Source organism: Corvus cornix, chromosome 5 (genome assembly GCF_000738735.6).
Source record: "Corvus cornix cornix isolate S_Up_H32 chromosome 5, ASM73873v5, whole genome shotgun sequence".
Taxonomy (NCBI): Eukaryota; Metazoa; Chordata; class Aves; order Passeriformes; family Corvidae; genus Corvus; species Corvus cornix.
In genome coordinates, this window is record NC_046335.1 from 22,159,502 (window position 1) to 22,172,409 (window position 12,908).

At 41.2% G+C, this 12,908-nt stretch overlaps 1 protein-coding gene across 3 annotated transcripts; it reads right to left on the bottom strand.

Moving 5' to 3' along the window:
- Window positions 1-1,521: 1,521 nt before the first annotated feature.
- Window positions 1,522-12,080, bottom strand: CIPC (CLOCK interacting pacemaker). 3 transcript variants are annotated; one of them, XR_005601946.1, is made up of 5 exons: window positions 12,010-12,080; window positions 9,926-10,100; window positions 8,851-9,020; window positions 6,541-6,669; window positions 4,965-5,343 (listed from the first exon to the last, which is right to left on the bottom strand). XR_005601946.1 is itself a non-coding variant. In XM_010393187.3 (4 exons), exons 2-4 carry the CDS (start codon window positions 9,990-9,992, stop codon window positions 4,465-4,467), a joined length of 1,116 nt encoding a protein of 371 aa, XP_010391489.2. In that variant the 5' UTR covers window positions 9,993-10,100; window positions 12,010-12,080; the 3' UTR covers window positions 1,522-4,464. The 3 variants fall into 3 exon arrangements, 2 of the variants coding, with proteins under 2 accessions (XP_010391489.2, XP_019138676.2); XM_010393187.3 differs by lacking the exon at window positions 6,541-6,669 and having other exon boundaries at window positions 1,522-5,343; XM_019283131.3 differs by lacking the exons at window positions 6,541-6,669; window positions 12,010-12,080 and adding an exon at window positions 11,625-11,947 and having other exon boundaries at window positions 1,522-5,343.
- Window positions 12,081-12,908: the final 828 nt, after the last annotated feature.

Here is a 12,908-nt window from a genome sequence, read left to right on the forward strand (position 1 = left end):
AAATTCAGGCTCAATGTAAGAGGCATGTGTTTAACAGTAAGTAATGATATTTCAAACAATTTGGGTGGATTCTTAATCTTAGGAGCTTTCAAATCAATGCAGGATGCTTCTTCTAAGAACAGCTTTAGTTAAACAAGAATTTGAGGAAGTCTTGGAAACTGCTCTGCAAGAGAGCAGACTGAACACATGGTGTTTCCTTCTGCCTTCTGAATCAGATTACACTGGAACTGCTACATTTTTTTTCATGGAAATACTTCAAATGAGGTAGATTTAAAAAGGGAAGAGAAGTGGGCATGAGCATTTTTGACACGTAGGACCATGCAATACTGTTGGGACTATATGGCTGCATTATACTGCCACCTGAAAGAAGCATCACCTAGGTACAGCAAGAGTGTAAAATTGTGTAGGTAGGGAGGGACCCTACATTTTTGTACCAGAAATTATGAAAATGAAAGCAGTAACAGCATGCTATGTTCAATCTAGTGGATGCCAGAAATTTTGCATGCCAGGAGATTGCTCAGCCCAAGCCTGCAACGTTCCTTTCAGAACGTTTTTATCATGAGAAAGAAAACCAAGACAGATGCAACACACTTGAAAGAAGAAATTCACCTGTAGGGCCTCGGTGAAATAAAGGTGAAAAGGCTTGACATGCTGCAGATAGACTTAACCATGTAAAGGAAAAGGTAGTCAGAAGAGACAGAAACCCAAGAATTTCCTGCTTGAATTGTATCCGTACTTTTATGAACATAAAATTTGCAAACACAGAGTCTCCAGTCTCAGGAAATAAAATTATTTCAGTTGATGGCACTCCTTTTTGGATACAAGGCAATAAGATTCAAATTGTCTTGTGTGGTGCCAAGTAAGAGCTTTGACCAGAATCTCTTGTATCTTAGGACAAAATCTCATGCCACGAGGCTGCTGGATGTTTTGGACATGACTGCCTAGTTCTCCCTGCAAGAGTCATGTTTGAACAAAAGAAAGACCATGTCAAGACAGGCACATTTTGAAGAAATGTGTTTTGGTGAAAAGCTGGTATACAGATTTAGTTGGAGAATGTTCTTCAAAAGAGAGTATAAAATTTTTTACTCCAGTAATTCTTTCAGTAGCCAAGATTTTTACTTCACAATTTCAAACTTCTGCATACCCAGCTGACAGGATTAAGACACAGCGTGGGAGTTCACCCTGCACAGACGGTGAGCATAATGTACAGTCATCATGGAGACAACAGTTCAGAGATGGAAAAATCCTTCCAGGTTGTTCATGACAGATCTATGGCAGCGGTCACCCACGACAATGTATTTTTAGAGTTCTGTACAGCCCATTTCTATGCATGCTCCTCCCAGAGACCCTTTAATTCATACATACTGTTAAAGCTCACATGACTGTCTTCAGAGAGATACATCATAGTATCAGTTTTGGATCTGCACTTTCCCACATGGGCAACATGCTGCTGTGGAGCTGTATTTAAAGCATGCTTTGGAACCAGCAACTTTGCAGTTCAACACCACTAAATAACCCACAAACTTTTCAAGTATATACTTTATTTCATTCGTATTTCACAGTCAGTTTCTGTAAAGTTTTAGCAAAAAGGTCGTGTTCTATAACAGAGGCGTTAGGCTACTGTATTCAGAGCTAGCAACGGGCTTTGAAAGTACAGAAAATATTTACATTCCAACCAGAATAGCAGAATTTCAAAAAGACATAGTAAAAGTAATCAAAAATACCAACATTTATTAAAACTTAATATAAAAATCAGTCTGTCTGACCCATCAAGCTACCCCAATTGTAAGTTGTCAGCAACAGCTGAAGCTGCAGCGGGCTATCTGACCAATTAGACCAAGACAGCTGCCTTCAGCTAACTTCTTAATAGCAAGTCTTGCTGCTTCAAAGATCAAAAACCCCTGTGAGTTCATTGCTTACAGTTTCCATACAGAGGCTAACATTTCTGTTCAAATCTACTGGACCACTTCAAGATCCTGCCCAGAATCTGGACATACCCTGGTCCTGATGTAGTCAACTAATTTTCTCAATGCACTTCCAAGCTAACCTATTTTATTACATTGCAGCCAAGAGAGGAAAGCCCTTATTGTTTTAAATATCAGGGCTCCCAGGAATAAAGGCAGCTAAGAAAACTGAACAGAATGGTACCTGATGATATATTTATCACCAGGGACCTTCAACATCCTTTTTTTTAATAGATGTTGAGTTAAGGTTTTCCATTATCTAGGGATATGCTTCCTAAGGGGCCCCAGATTTAAGTATGAGTTCCAGAGTGGATTTTTCTAGTTGAGTAAATACTTTTTAAGTCTGGACTGATGCCCAGGAGGAGATTTCTAACCAGCTGCTGGACTTTATTCACAGATTTATTGAACATATATTTATACAAATTACACCAGCTGAAAGGCCCATTAGCTGTAAGCACACCCACTTCAGCCCACCTTCCGTACTGTCAGGGAAAAAATACATGTGCTACTATAAGGACTAGGAGAGATTTCCATCAGCTAAGTCTCCCTAAGTCAGAGGGCACTGCCCTGCAAGGCAAGTTTTTCATTCTTTTATACTCTATCAGAGCAGTGGAAATAGAATGGAGAAGGTCACCGGTAGACTCATTTTTTCTTGTCTCAGACAGCTACAATTTGACTTCATTTTTTCTGCCTCCCTTTCATCTCCAGGTACCCTGAGCCCATCATCTTGTTTTCTAGGGCAATTGCTTCCTATAAATACATATTCTGAACTTCAAATTCTCCTCTCTATTTAAAAGATAGAATAAGAACTTTAGGAAAAGTAGGAAAAATATCCTACGCACTTTCTCATACCTCTCACCTCTAGGCCTATTACATGTATTTGATCAACGGATCTGCCTCCTCTCCTTGTAAGAAGTTCAGATGAAAACAAAATCTTCTTATTTCATAAATGGCCTGAGGTACCATCACATCTATCCTGCCAAATGTCATTTCGTGCAGATATCACAACTGATAGATTGTGTCTACACTGGACATGTCCTACATTATTACCCTGTACTGTGCTGCCTTCTGGGTTTGCTGGCTAAGTTTCAGTATCACCAGGCTGCAAGTTATGAGACATGGTGGTATCACAACTGTATCAGGTATATTAAAAAAAAAAGAAATGCCAGAACAGTATCTAAGAACACTTTTAAACAATTCCCACATACTGCACCAGTCTTCAGCAGGTAGGCAGGATCCCATGAAAGGCATGGCTACTAGTTTGCTACAGCTCCACTAGGGCAAACCCTGCCACAACATTTACTCTCTAGGCCCATGGCTCGTACAAAGAGGACTCACATGCCTCAACTTGGTAAGACACGTAAAACATTTCATCAGTGTATAAAGGGTAAAATCCCTTACAAGAGAGAAGGCCCTTACAGTTTCTCTAATGCACCTATTTGAGGAAGGACTATAAAAGTATTCTCTACAGACTTCTGCAATACTGACTCCTAGAGGCATCAGAAAACGTAAAGGTCTAGTCACAAATTAGCAAGACATCCACTCTACTTTCAAGTTCCTTTTTTTAACAATCTGAAACAGATGATAAAAGGAATCACAGCATCAAAATACCTAGTCACCTAGATGGCACGAGTTTTTTAAAACATTGTCACACAGAAAGGAACATATCACAGACTATTCGGATTCCTTAACGTTCTGAGACAAAGCTGTTCTCAATTTTCTACACACACTGGCTCTGAAAAATGATCCCTTCAGATTGCAGGGAGTGATGTAGTTAAGTGTCTAGATAAACTGCAATGAAATAAACATCTGTAAAACAGCTTTTTTAACATGACTACTGTGGCTCTCCACTAGCAAGGTCAGTATCTTATGCACACAGTGCTATCAGCAATGTCTCAAGGCAAGCAGCCCAGGAATGCTATCAATCTATATGGAGGAAAAAATGTCTTGGAGTTTGTTTTTTGAAGTTCAAACTTAGGTAGATAAAATTTTTAGAGCGTTTATCCAAGCTGACACACCTCCCACCCTCGCTACATTCATCTGATTTCTCTAAATAAAAAAAAGAAGGAAGGGGGTGGGAGAAGGACTTACTTCACCTCACACCAACTCCCTTCACCTGCTTGGAACTGATGATGGCCCCACAGTGGGGCCTGTTCTGCTGCTGCACTCTCAGAAACAACTATCTGAAGATGGCAATAGGAAGATGCTTGCAGAATACTGCAAATGACTGTCTTCCCTTCAAGAATGGGAACACGCCAGCAGAGCCCATCCAAGCTTCTTCAGTCCAAGGAATTACAAAGAGTTAGCATGAAATTCACTGCAGTACTAAGTACCTATTCTGTCTAGAACCCACCATGCTATTCCAGTCCCAAAGCTGGCTCTGAAGACAAATTGTTAATGGCAATTACAAGTCTTGGACTCAAAAAATGCTCAAGTAAAAGTTTGAGATAGGAAAAAGGAGGCACAGAAATAACTTGACCAACATCTATGCAGATTTCTACTACATGTTGGGATAAGTGGGGTCTTCAAGGTTGCTATCAGCTTTATCAGATCCTGTTAGAGATGCTTCTAGCTCTGCCCATGACTGTGGAGCATTATTCTTTATTGCCTCAATGAAAAGCTGCGTTTGATGCTTCAGCCGGTCCAGCTCGGCCTGAGTCACCTGGTTCTGATGAATGAGCTCCTTGGTTTTTAAAGTGATCTCCAGCAATCCTGACCTGCGTAGCACAACAAGCGTATTCTGAAAGCGTCTGCACTTGCTTTGTTGTTGCAAGAGCAGCTCAGGGGTAGTGCAAATCTCTTCTGGTATCAATGGAGGGCTCCACACTGCAGACGGCATTGTAGTCTGTGATGCACTCTCGCTCTCATGAAGGGTGCACTTTGTTGCCTGCAGAGTTCCAAAGGGCAAAAGGGGAGTCAAACCTGGCACTTTCTGAGTGTCACTGGAAACATGATGACAACCAGGAAGAGCTGACAGTTTTCCACTTGTCATCACAGCTGAAGAACTTTGCTGGTTAGAATCCTGAGGGGTCTTAAAGCTAACTGGTAGGTGGGCAAAAGGACTAGGAGGCAAGCCTGTGCTCATCAGTACAGGAGAAGTCTCCATCTTGGGTGCTTCAGTGCAGAGTCGTTTATGGCAAGTGGTTTCCTGACATTCTTCTAGATCAAAGGAGTGATCTCTTTTGCAGGGCTGTGGTGCTATTTTGGGATAAGAATTCAGGATGGGCAGGTAATTAGTGGAGTCATTTCTCTTTTTCCCAACAGAGTGAGGATTAATGGGAGGTGGGATTGACGGACGAAGGAACACTAGCTGTGGCTGAGCTGGAATCACTTCAAAGGATGGCTGCACAGTCCAAGACTGGAGCTGTGATGAACTCCCCTGAGAAGCACAAACAGGGAAAAACCACAAGTCTTACAAAAGCATTGTAGAAGATGATAAAAAAAAACTTAAATGAAACAGGTAGACTGTGCCATTTTTCCATATTTGATATATACTGTCCAATTAATGTCTTCTGAAGAGTTTTCTATCAAACTCATCCTTTTCTTTCTCTGACAATGGAGCATAACTCTGGAAATAAAGCTGTAATCCATAATCCTTTTACTATACAACAACAGATATATTTTAAAACAATTCAATCTGAATTTATACATGCTTTCCTAAATGAGGATTACAATGAAAGCCTGTATTGTTCAATGTTCATTAAAAAGTTTGACCCAGACTTGGGATCAAACTACAAGTGCACAGGAAAGCTGAAAAATAATTAAGCTTTGTGGTTATGAAATATATTAAGAGTCAAGGAAAGACTGCAAAGACATTTTAGGAACAATTCAGACACCCTCTTTGTTGAAATGCAGCAAGTCAAATCTTCTCAAATCTATTCTTATAGCAAGCTTTTGAAATGGTTATTTAAGATACGCAACAGCTGTTCAGTAAGTCTTGTAATTTGAAGTACAATACACGGTTTCAATCAATTTAAAACTACGAAGCAGAAAAAAAAAGGCTGAATATCAACCAATGCAAGGAGAAAAGCCTGCCAGAAGCCCAAAGGAGTTTAACTTCGTACCTCTGGTGAAATAGTGTGCACTGATAAACCTTAAAAGCATTTTACATCAAGAACAATGCCAAAGTTTTTACTCCCTCCCACAAGCCATACTCTGGAATATAGGGGTAAACATCCATTTTTACAAGACATTACCTTTTTTTCCTCCAGCACCTTACTACAGATCTTCATGAGACCTTCTGGCCAAAAACATGACTGCTTTTCTCCAAAGATATCAAATAGTCTAGTAAGAGACACTAATTCTTTCTAAAGCAAAATCTCACTTCTTAATATATTCAAGCCATCACCACTACAATTATACTAATACATTGTCAGCTGCTTTTTCGATTCCTTACAACTTGGAACACAACTGGCAGGCCTGCTGAAGGCACAGTTTTTAGCTACCACAAATATATCTTATTATTTTTAGTAATCTGAAATCCATATCCTTTCCACCAGCCTCATAAGTTTTAAACTGGCAAACGCTAACATGCTTTGCTAAAGTCCATTCCCCCAGTAAAGGACTTGGAACTTACCAAAAGCAGGTATTACCCACTGATTAGGACACTGAGACTTGGAGATAACATTCAATTACCTACTCTGACACAATGTTTCTTTGGTTCAGTGGGCAAGATGCTTATGGAATAGGGGTACAGAACAGCTACCTGTAAAAATAAATATTACTACCTTAACACAAGAGAAAGAACATTCAAAAGAAAAGTATCTGGAGATGTAAGGAGTGAGGAAGCATATAAATACTGTAGCTATACATACACAGGACAGAACATGTAGCCTTAAGGAGCAAAGCTTTGGAGTCAGAAGTTGCCATTTACTGCACTGAACAGCACCTAGCACAGCAGAGCCCCATAATCATTGAGACCAAAAGAGCTGTTGTAACTGTTTATCTTGCTCTTGGGTTTCTTCCTATCTGTTGTTTCTTCATTTCCTTCTCACATTGCACAGTGTTCTCGTTCTCCTACTCAAAATCTCATTTTCAGTAGAGAAGGACACCTTTATTTTACTAATCCTGCAAATTGTTGTGTGTTTTGTTGCCTTTTTTTAATGAAAGCTATGAAGGCTGATTTCCTGATGTACCAGTGCCACTTGTCGAAAAAGCCTTCCTACTTATTGAAGACTTTCACAAGACTTACAGAAACCTTACCACAACCAGAAGAACTGTGTTTTAGATAATTAATCGCCACTTGATTTTTTTTTTTTTAGTAGCATTATTGTTAGCTGTTTACATTCTGAAATTGGACCAGCAGATAACAGCAGGTAACCATCACTGTGGAGGATCACAGTGGTTCCAAGACAGAAGAATGATGCTGATTGAAACTGGAAGAAATAAACAGCAGTAACTGGATGCTGCTTTTTCTTTTTTTTTTGGTCCAGCAAGTCCAACTGAGCACTGCCTTGAAAAGACCATTTTAAAAAGCTGACCATCTGAGATAACCAGGCATAATGAAAAGAGGCAGAAAGACATTTCATTATTATTCTGATTCAGATTTGTTGCTTTTCTTTATTGTAGTAAATGTTTTTCCATTTAACAGTAATATCTTTAATCATACACAGTTAGACTTAGATATTATGATGCACTGCTCAAGAGAACCAAGTGTGGTCATTTTATCCACCTCCAACTCTTCCTTGCCAAATTTCTTTTTTGCTATACTACCAGGGTTTCTTTTATATATATGTATGTGGTTGGATTTTTTTATATATATATATACATCTCTATATATAAGCTACTTATTATTAACAGCTGCTTTTTATTGCTTGCAACACAACTTGGAGTTTACCACTGGAATCAGTGCAGGTAATGTCTTAATTCTTGAGCTCTGGGCCAAAGGCTATCAGCCTTTGGTGAAGCTTGCCTGTATAAAAACTACATAAAAACGTCAGCATTTGTTTACACAGTGTGTTGTCCACACATCTAGGAACGTGACTATAAAATAAAATTGTTTCTTGTCAAGATAAAGCATGATGCTCAGGGAACAGAACCACCTCCCCCACAAAAGCATAATCTACTAAATACTAACAGTGTATATTACGTCTTGCTTGTTGTCGTAACAGATTCAGTAGAAAAAGAATCAGGATCTAAATTCTTTTTCCGCCTTCCCACTGTATTTTCAGAAGTATTCTAGTAAAAAAAAGCACTGAAGAACTTTTGCTCTGCTCCAAAAATGAGTGAGTATAGAGCAGGAGGTCTACTAATATGACAGTACTTTGGACTTCTCACATCTTCTGTTAAAATGTAAAATTTACACAGAGGGTCTCACAGATGTGCCAGAGGAACTATACATTACAAAAATACTGGAGAATATAAATAGGGAATGTAATTGTTGCAGTGTGAGCCACCACATGCAATTAAGTGAAATAACTATTAAAACAGAAGTACCACAGCTAACTTTGGATAAGATTTAACTTTTCTGGATTAGTGTTTCCCATTGCATATGAAGCACTTCTAGAACCTAAGAGTTAAGCAAACAAACCTATCATCCTACTTCACCATCTTTACTGAATGAAAAAGACAACAGCAGCTTCCAAAAGCAGATCACCCTTTTCTGTTTAATCTTTGGTGCTATTTACATAACATTCTTGCAGATGTATTTTGGGGGGACTCCTTTGAGACAAAGAGGTTTATTAGATGGAGCAGTTTCCCGATTTCACATTCCATCTTAGTGATTCCAGCTGCCTCTCAAAAGAACAGAGAATCACATTAGAACTTCTTAAATTACCAGTTGCTTTCTGGACTGTAGCAACTTTGCAAAATCTTTTTTGAAAGGAAAAACGTTTTTTAAAAAAATTAAGAACATGCAATATTTTTAAAGATATTATTTCTTCCCTACCTGCTTAACCAACACATTTTTCATAACAACCATAGGAGATAGTGCAGGAAAGGAGCTGCTTGTGGTCCTCGGGCATTGCCAAGGTCCATCCTCTGCATTCCAACACAGTGCATTCAGTACGTCCTCCGAGTCCGTCTGCTCCATAGCACTTGGGCACTCTGAACTTCCATCTGCCAGATGTAGAATTCAGCTGTTAGTCGTTTCACATGCAATATGCTTATTACTGCCTTCCAGTCCTACTATTCTGCCTCCTTTCAACGAAGTCACAAAGAACAATAAAATTTACTTCTGTAATATTAACAAAATTAAAGCTGCTGTGACAGCTGTTAGACAGCCCCTAATAAAAGGCTTTGTATTTCAGGTCACAGATATATTCTTACACAGACATTTTCTCCCCCGAAAATCTATTACTTTTTGTTCTTTTGTATTTAGTCTCCAAGGGACTGCATAGTATCATGAAGGTTGCTCTAAAAACTTATACAGGAAAGCACTAGAGGCTCCAGCATTGCCACATCCATAGTTTGTGATGCAGGCATTTTGTGTCTTGAAATTTTCTATCTAAAACCCCAGTAAAGCAGGTATCTTTCATAGAAGTGCTTTTTTTCTCCTTTAAAGGTCATTTTTGCACACTTTTGTTGAGTACTGAAACAGCACACCGTGTCTATTATTTTACTACTGTTATAACCATTACTCTCTGGTTTATCAGGCTCTACTGACAATATGGTCAGATAGTAAGAGACACTGGGCAGCATAATCCAAAAATTCATTAATCACTGCAAAGAACAAAAAGCAATTTTGACAACTCCATTTCTAGACTCTGAAGTCTGAGATTCTTCCATTAATTCTAAATTCCCATGCCATTCAAATTCACAGGATGAACTTTATAACTTGGTCATGTTCCACTTCAAAAGACTTTGGTGGCAGGATGATTACAGGTGAAACCTATCTTGCATAGAAAGGCCCTCCAAGATAGTGAGACACAAACTCTTTTACTTAGATTTTTTAAACATCACCAATAAAAGCACAGCCTCAGCATGGTAACACACAACAAAGGTAACACAGCAGTTTTCTAAACCTGAATATCCGGAGTCTTTGTCAGATTCAGCTGCCGCCATACTGAAGCGATGGTTGAAGCTCTTCATTTCTGTCACTTTGCCCAACAATTCCTCAAGGGTGTCAGTAGATGACTATTTTGTCCAAGTGCTTGCATAGTGCTGCAGGCAGTTTTTAACATATTTTCCATTGAGGAACTACAAAAACAGTTAAAAACAAAGAAGAAAGACTTTATCTGAATCTAAAGAAAGTTCCATCAGTATAACACAGCAACAGTGGGTAGTTGCATATCTCCTTTTATACTGCCAGTGACCTAACTGGGGACTTTAACAAATATATCAAAATGCTGAAAGAATGAAATTTAGATCAAAACCTAATGTATTGGACATGTCTTTCCACTCCAAAAAGTAAAACAAACTAAAAATGAAAGGCAATTCATAAACAACATTTATTTCAAGAATTAAAATTACTTAGGGCATTATTTATCTTACGAAAGCTTTGTTGTCCCAAGGGCTGAATTGCAAAACAAGACAGTTGTGCTGGGTGAAGTTCTTAAAACAAATACAGCTGAACCTGCAAAGCTGTGTTTTTGCTAACACAGTTTGTTTCATTCTCAAGAGTAGAGTAAGTCATGAGAGAAAGAATGAGTGATCAGTCAACACACTGGGGGCTAAAGAAATCCATGCTGCTAAAAGAGCAACACATAGTGCAATACACTCCTAGGGGAGACAGGGCCTTAGAAATGCCCACACCCAGAATGTAAACACTGAAAGGCTGAAACTAAAAGCTATGAAAATCAGAAAAATGTAGTAACATTATGGCCTCCCACACTACATACTTGTCACAACCTTCAGCTGCTTACTGAGGGTAGGCAGCATCTAGTAAGACAAAGTTTCTGCTTCTCTTACAGAAGATATTTGAGAGTTTGGCTAACAGAAAACTGACAGAATGAAGTGCAGAAATTATTTCTACTACTATTTGTTGAACTTATTTTCCCATAAAGTAACCCACTGAAGTTATGTCTCATGTTAAGTTTTATATTTAAATTACAAAAACAGGAACTCAGGAGTCTGCATCAGTCAGGCCAGCAGCACATCAGCAGCAGTATCCAGTACAAGCTGCTTCAAAGGACATTGCAACAGACATTCTGGAATAATCTACCCAAAAATGAAAGTTTCTTCTTCAGGTCCTGCCAACTTTGTTAGACATGTGGTCCAAAATCCTGAGTCTTAGCACCAGTAATGAATTCTGAAATGGGAATATGACTATCTATTACAAGAATGATGGAATAATGGTCAGCAGAAGAAAACTTCCTCAAGTAGCTAGTTGCATCATTTTTACTTTCCATCTTCAGTCACACCTGCCTGCCAGCCAACAGGCATGGCACAAACACGATTACGTAAGTGCAGACTAGATGCTATCCTTGTAATGGAAGAAGTGGTTTAAGTCCTGATTCACACTTTCATTACTTAGCCCCTTCCAAAACAAATGTATTTTTTTAAGAAAGTGATAGGCAGAAATGCTAATCTGAAACAAAACCCCAAAACACCAAAACCACCTCAAACCGAAACAAGAAACAGAAAGAGAGCTAGAAATAAATAAAACAAGAACACCTCATCTGCCAGTTTTGCATCAAGGGAAGATCTGAGAAGGGCTGACACATCATCTTCTCTTATAGAAAAAAAACAAAACACCACAACCACAACGGAAAATAAACAAACCAGAAGTGCCACTCCCCCGAGGCACGGGCGTGAGAACCCTCCTGCTCATCCCCGGGCCATAGCCGTCCCCCGGGCCCGGCGGGCAGGACCTCCGCCGCGCACCGCATTTAGAACCGGGCGCCCACGCCGTCGTGCAGGGCCGTTCCTCCCGCTGATCCCACCCAAGCGCCTCCCGGGCCCACACGCCAGGCTCCTGCGGCACGAGGAGAGCCCGCGCAGGCGGGCCGATCCACCCGGTTGCCGGGCCTGAGCCGCCGCCCCGCCACACGGCGAGGCGCGGCAGGTACAGCACAGTGCCGGAGCCCCAGGGCCGCCACCGCTCCCTCACGGCGGCGGCCGCCGCCTCCCGTCGGGCCGGGCCGGGCCGAGCCAGGCCGCCCCTCACCTGGGCGCGGGGCCGCCACAGCTCAGCCGCGCCGGGCCGCGCATGCGCCACCCCCGCCCCGGGCACGCCCCGCCCCGCGGCCGCCGAGGGGGAGCGCGGCCAGCTGCGCCCCGAGCGCGCATGCGCAGAGCGGGCTGGCGGGAGGGCGGGCCTTGAGCGTGCTCATTGGCGTGCCCGGGCGTGTGGGGAAGCCCGGCAGGGTGAGCTGAGGCAGGAGTTTGGGATGGTGCTGCGCCTCCCGAATACTGTGCAAAAAAGTACGATTCTTCCCCACACAGAAGGTGAGACTTTTGTGCAGCCTCTCTCACTCTATGAATGAGAGATGAAACACAGGCACTTCAAATATGAGGAAAGCAGCATCAAAGAGGTCTCAGAGTTGTCTCAAAGAGGTAAACACGACAAAAAGAGGACTCACAGAATCACAGAATCAGGGTGGAAAAGACGTCAGATCATCGAGTCCAACCTATGACCTAACACCACAATGTCAACTAGACCATGGCACTAAGTGCCACATCCAGTCTTTTCTTAAACAATTTCAGGGACGGTGACTCCAGCACCTCCTCAGGCATCCTGCTTCAATGTCTAATCACCCTTTCTGTGAAGAAATTCCTTCTAATCTCCAAGATGAACCTCCCCTGGCACACCTCGAGACTGTGTCCTCTTGTCCTGTCACCGGTTGCTGGGAGAAAAGGCCAACCCCCACGTGGCTACAGCCTCCTTTCCGCCTCCTTCTGAGAGTCATAATTTCACCCCTGAGCCTCCTTTTTTTCTGGGCTAAACACACCCAGCTGCTCGTCACAGAATTTGTGCTCCAGATCCTTCACCAGCTTCACTGCCCTTCTCTGGACTTGCTCCAGCACCTCAGTGTTCTTTCCTGAATGGAGGGACCCAGAATTGAC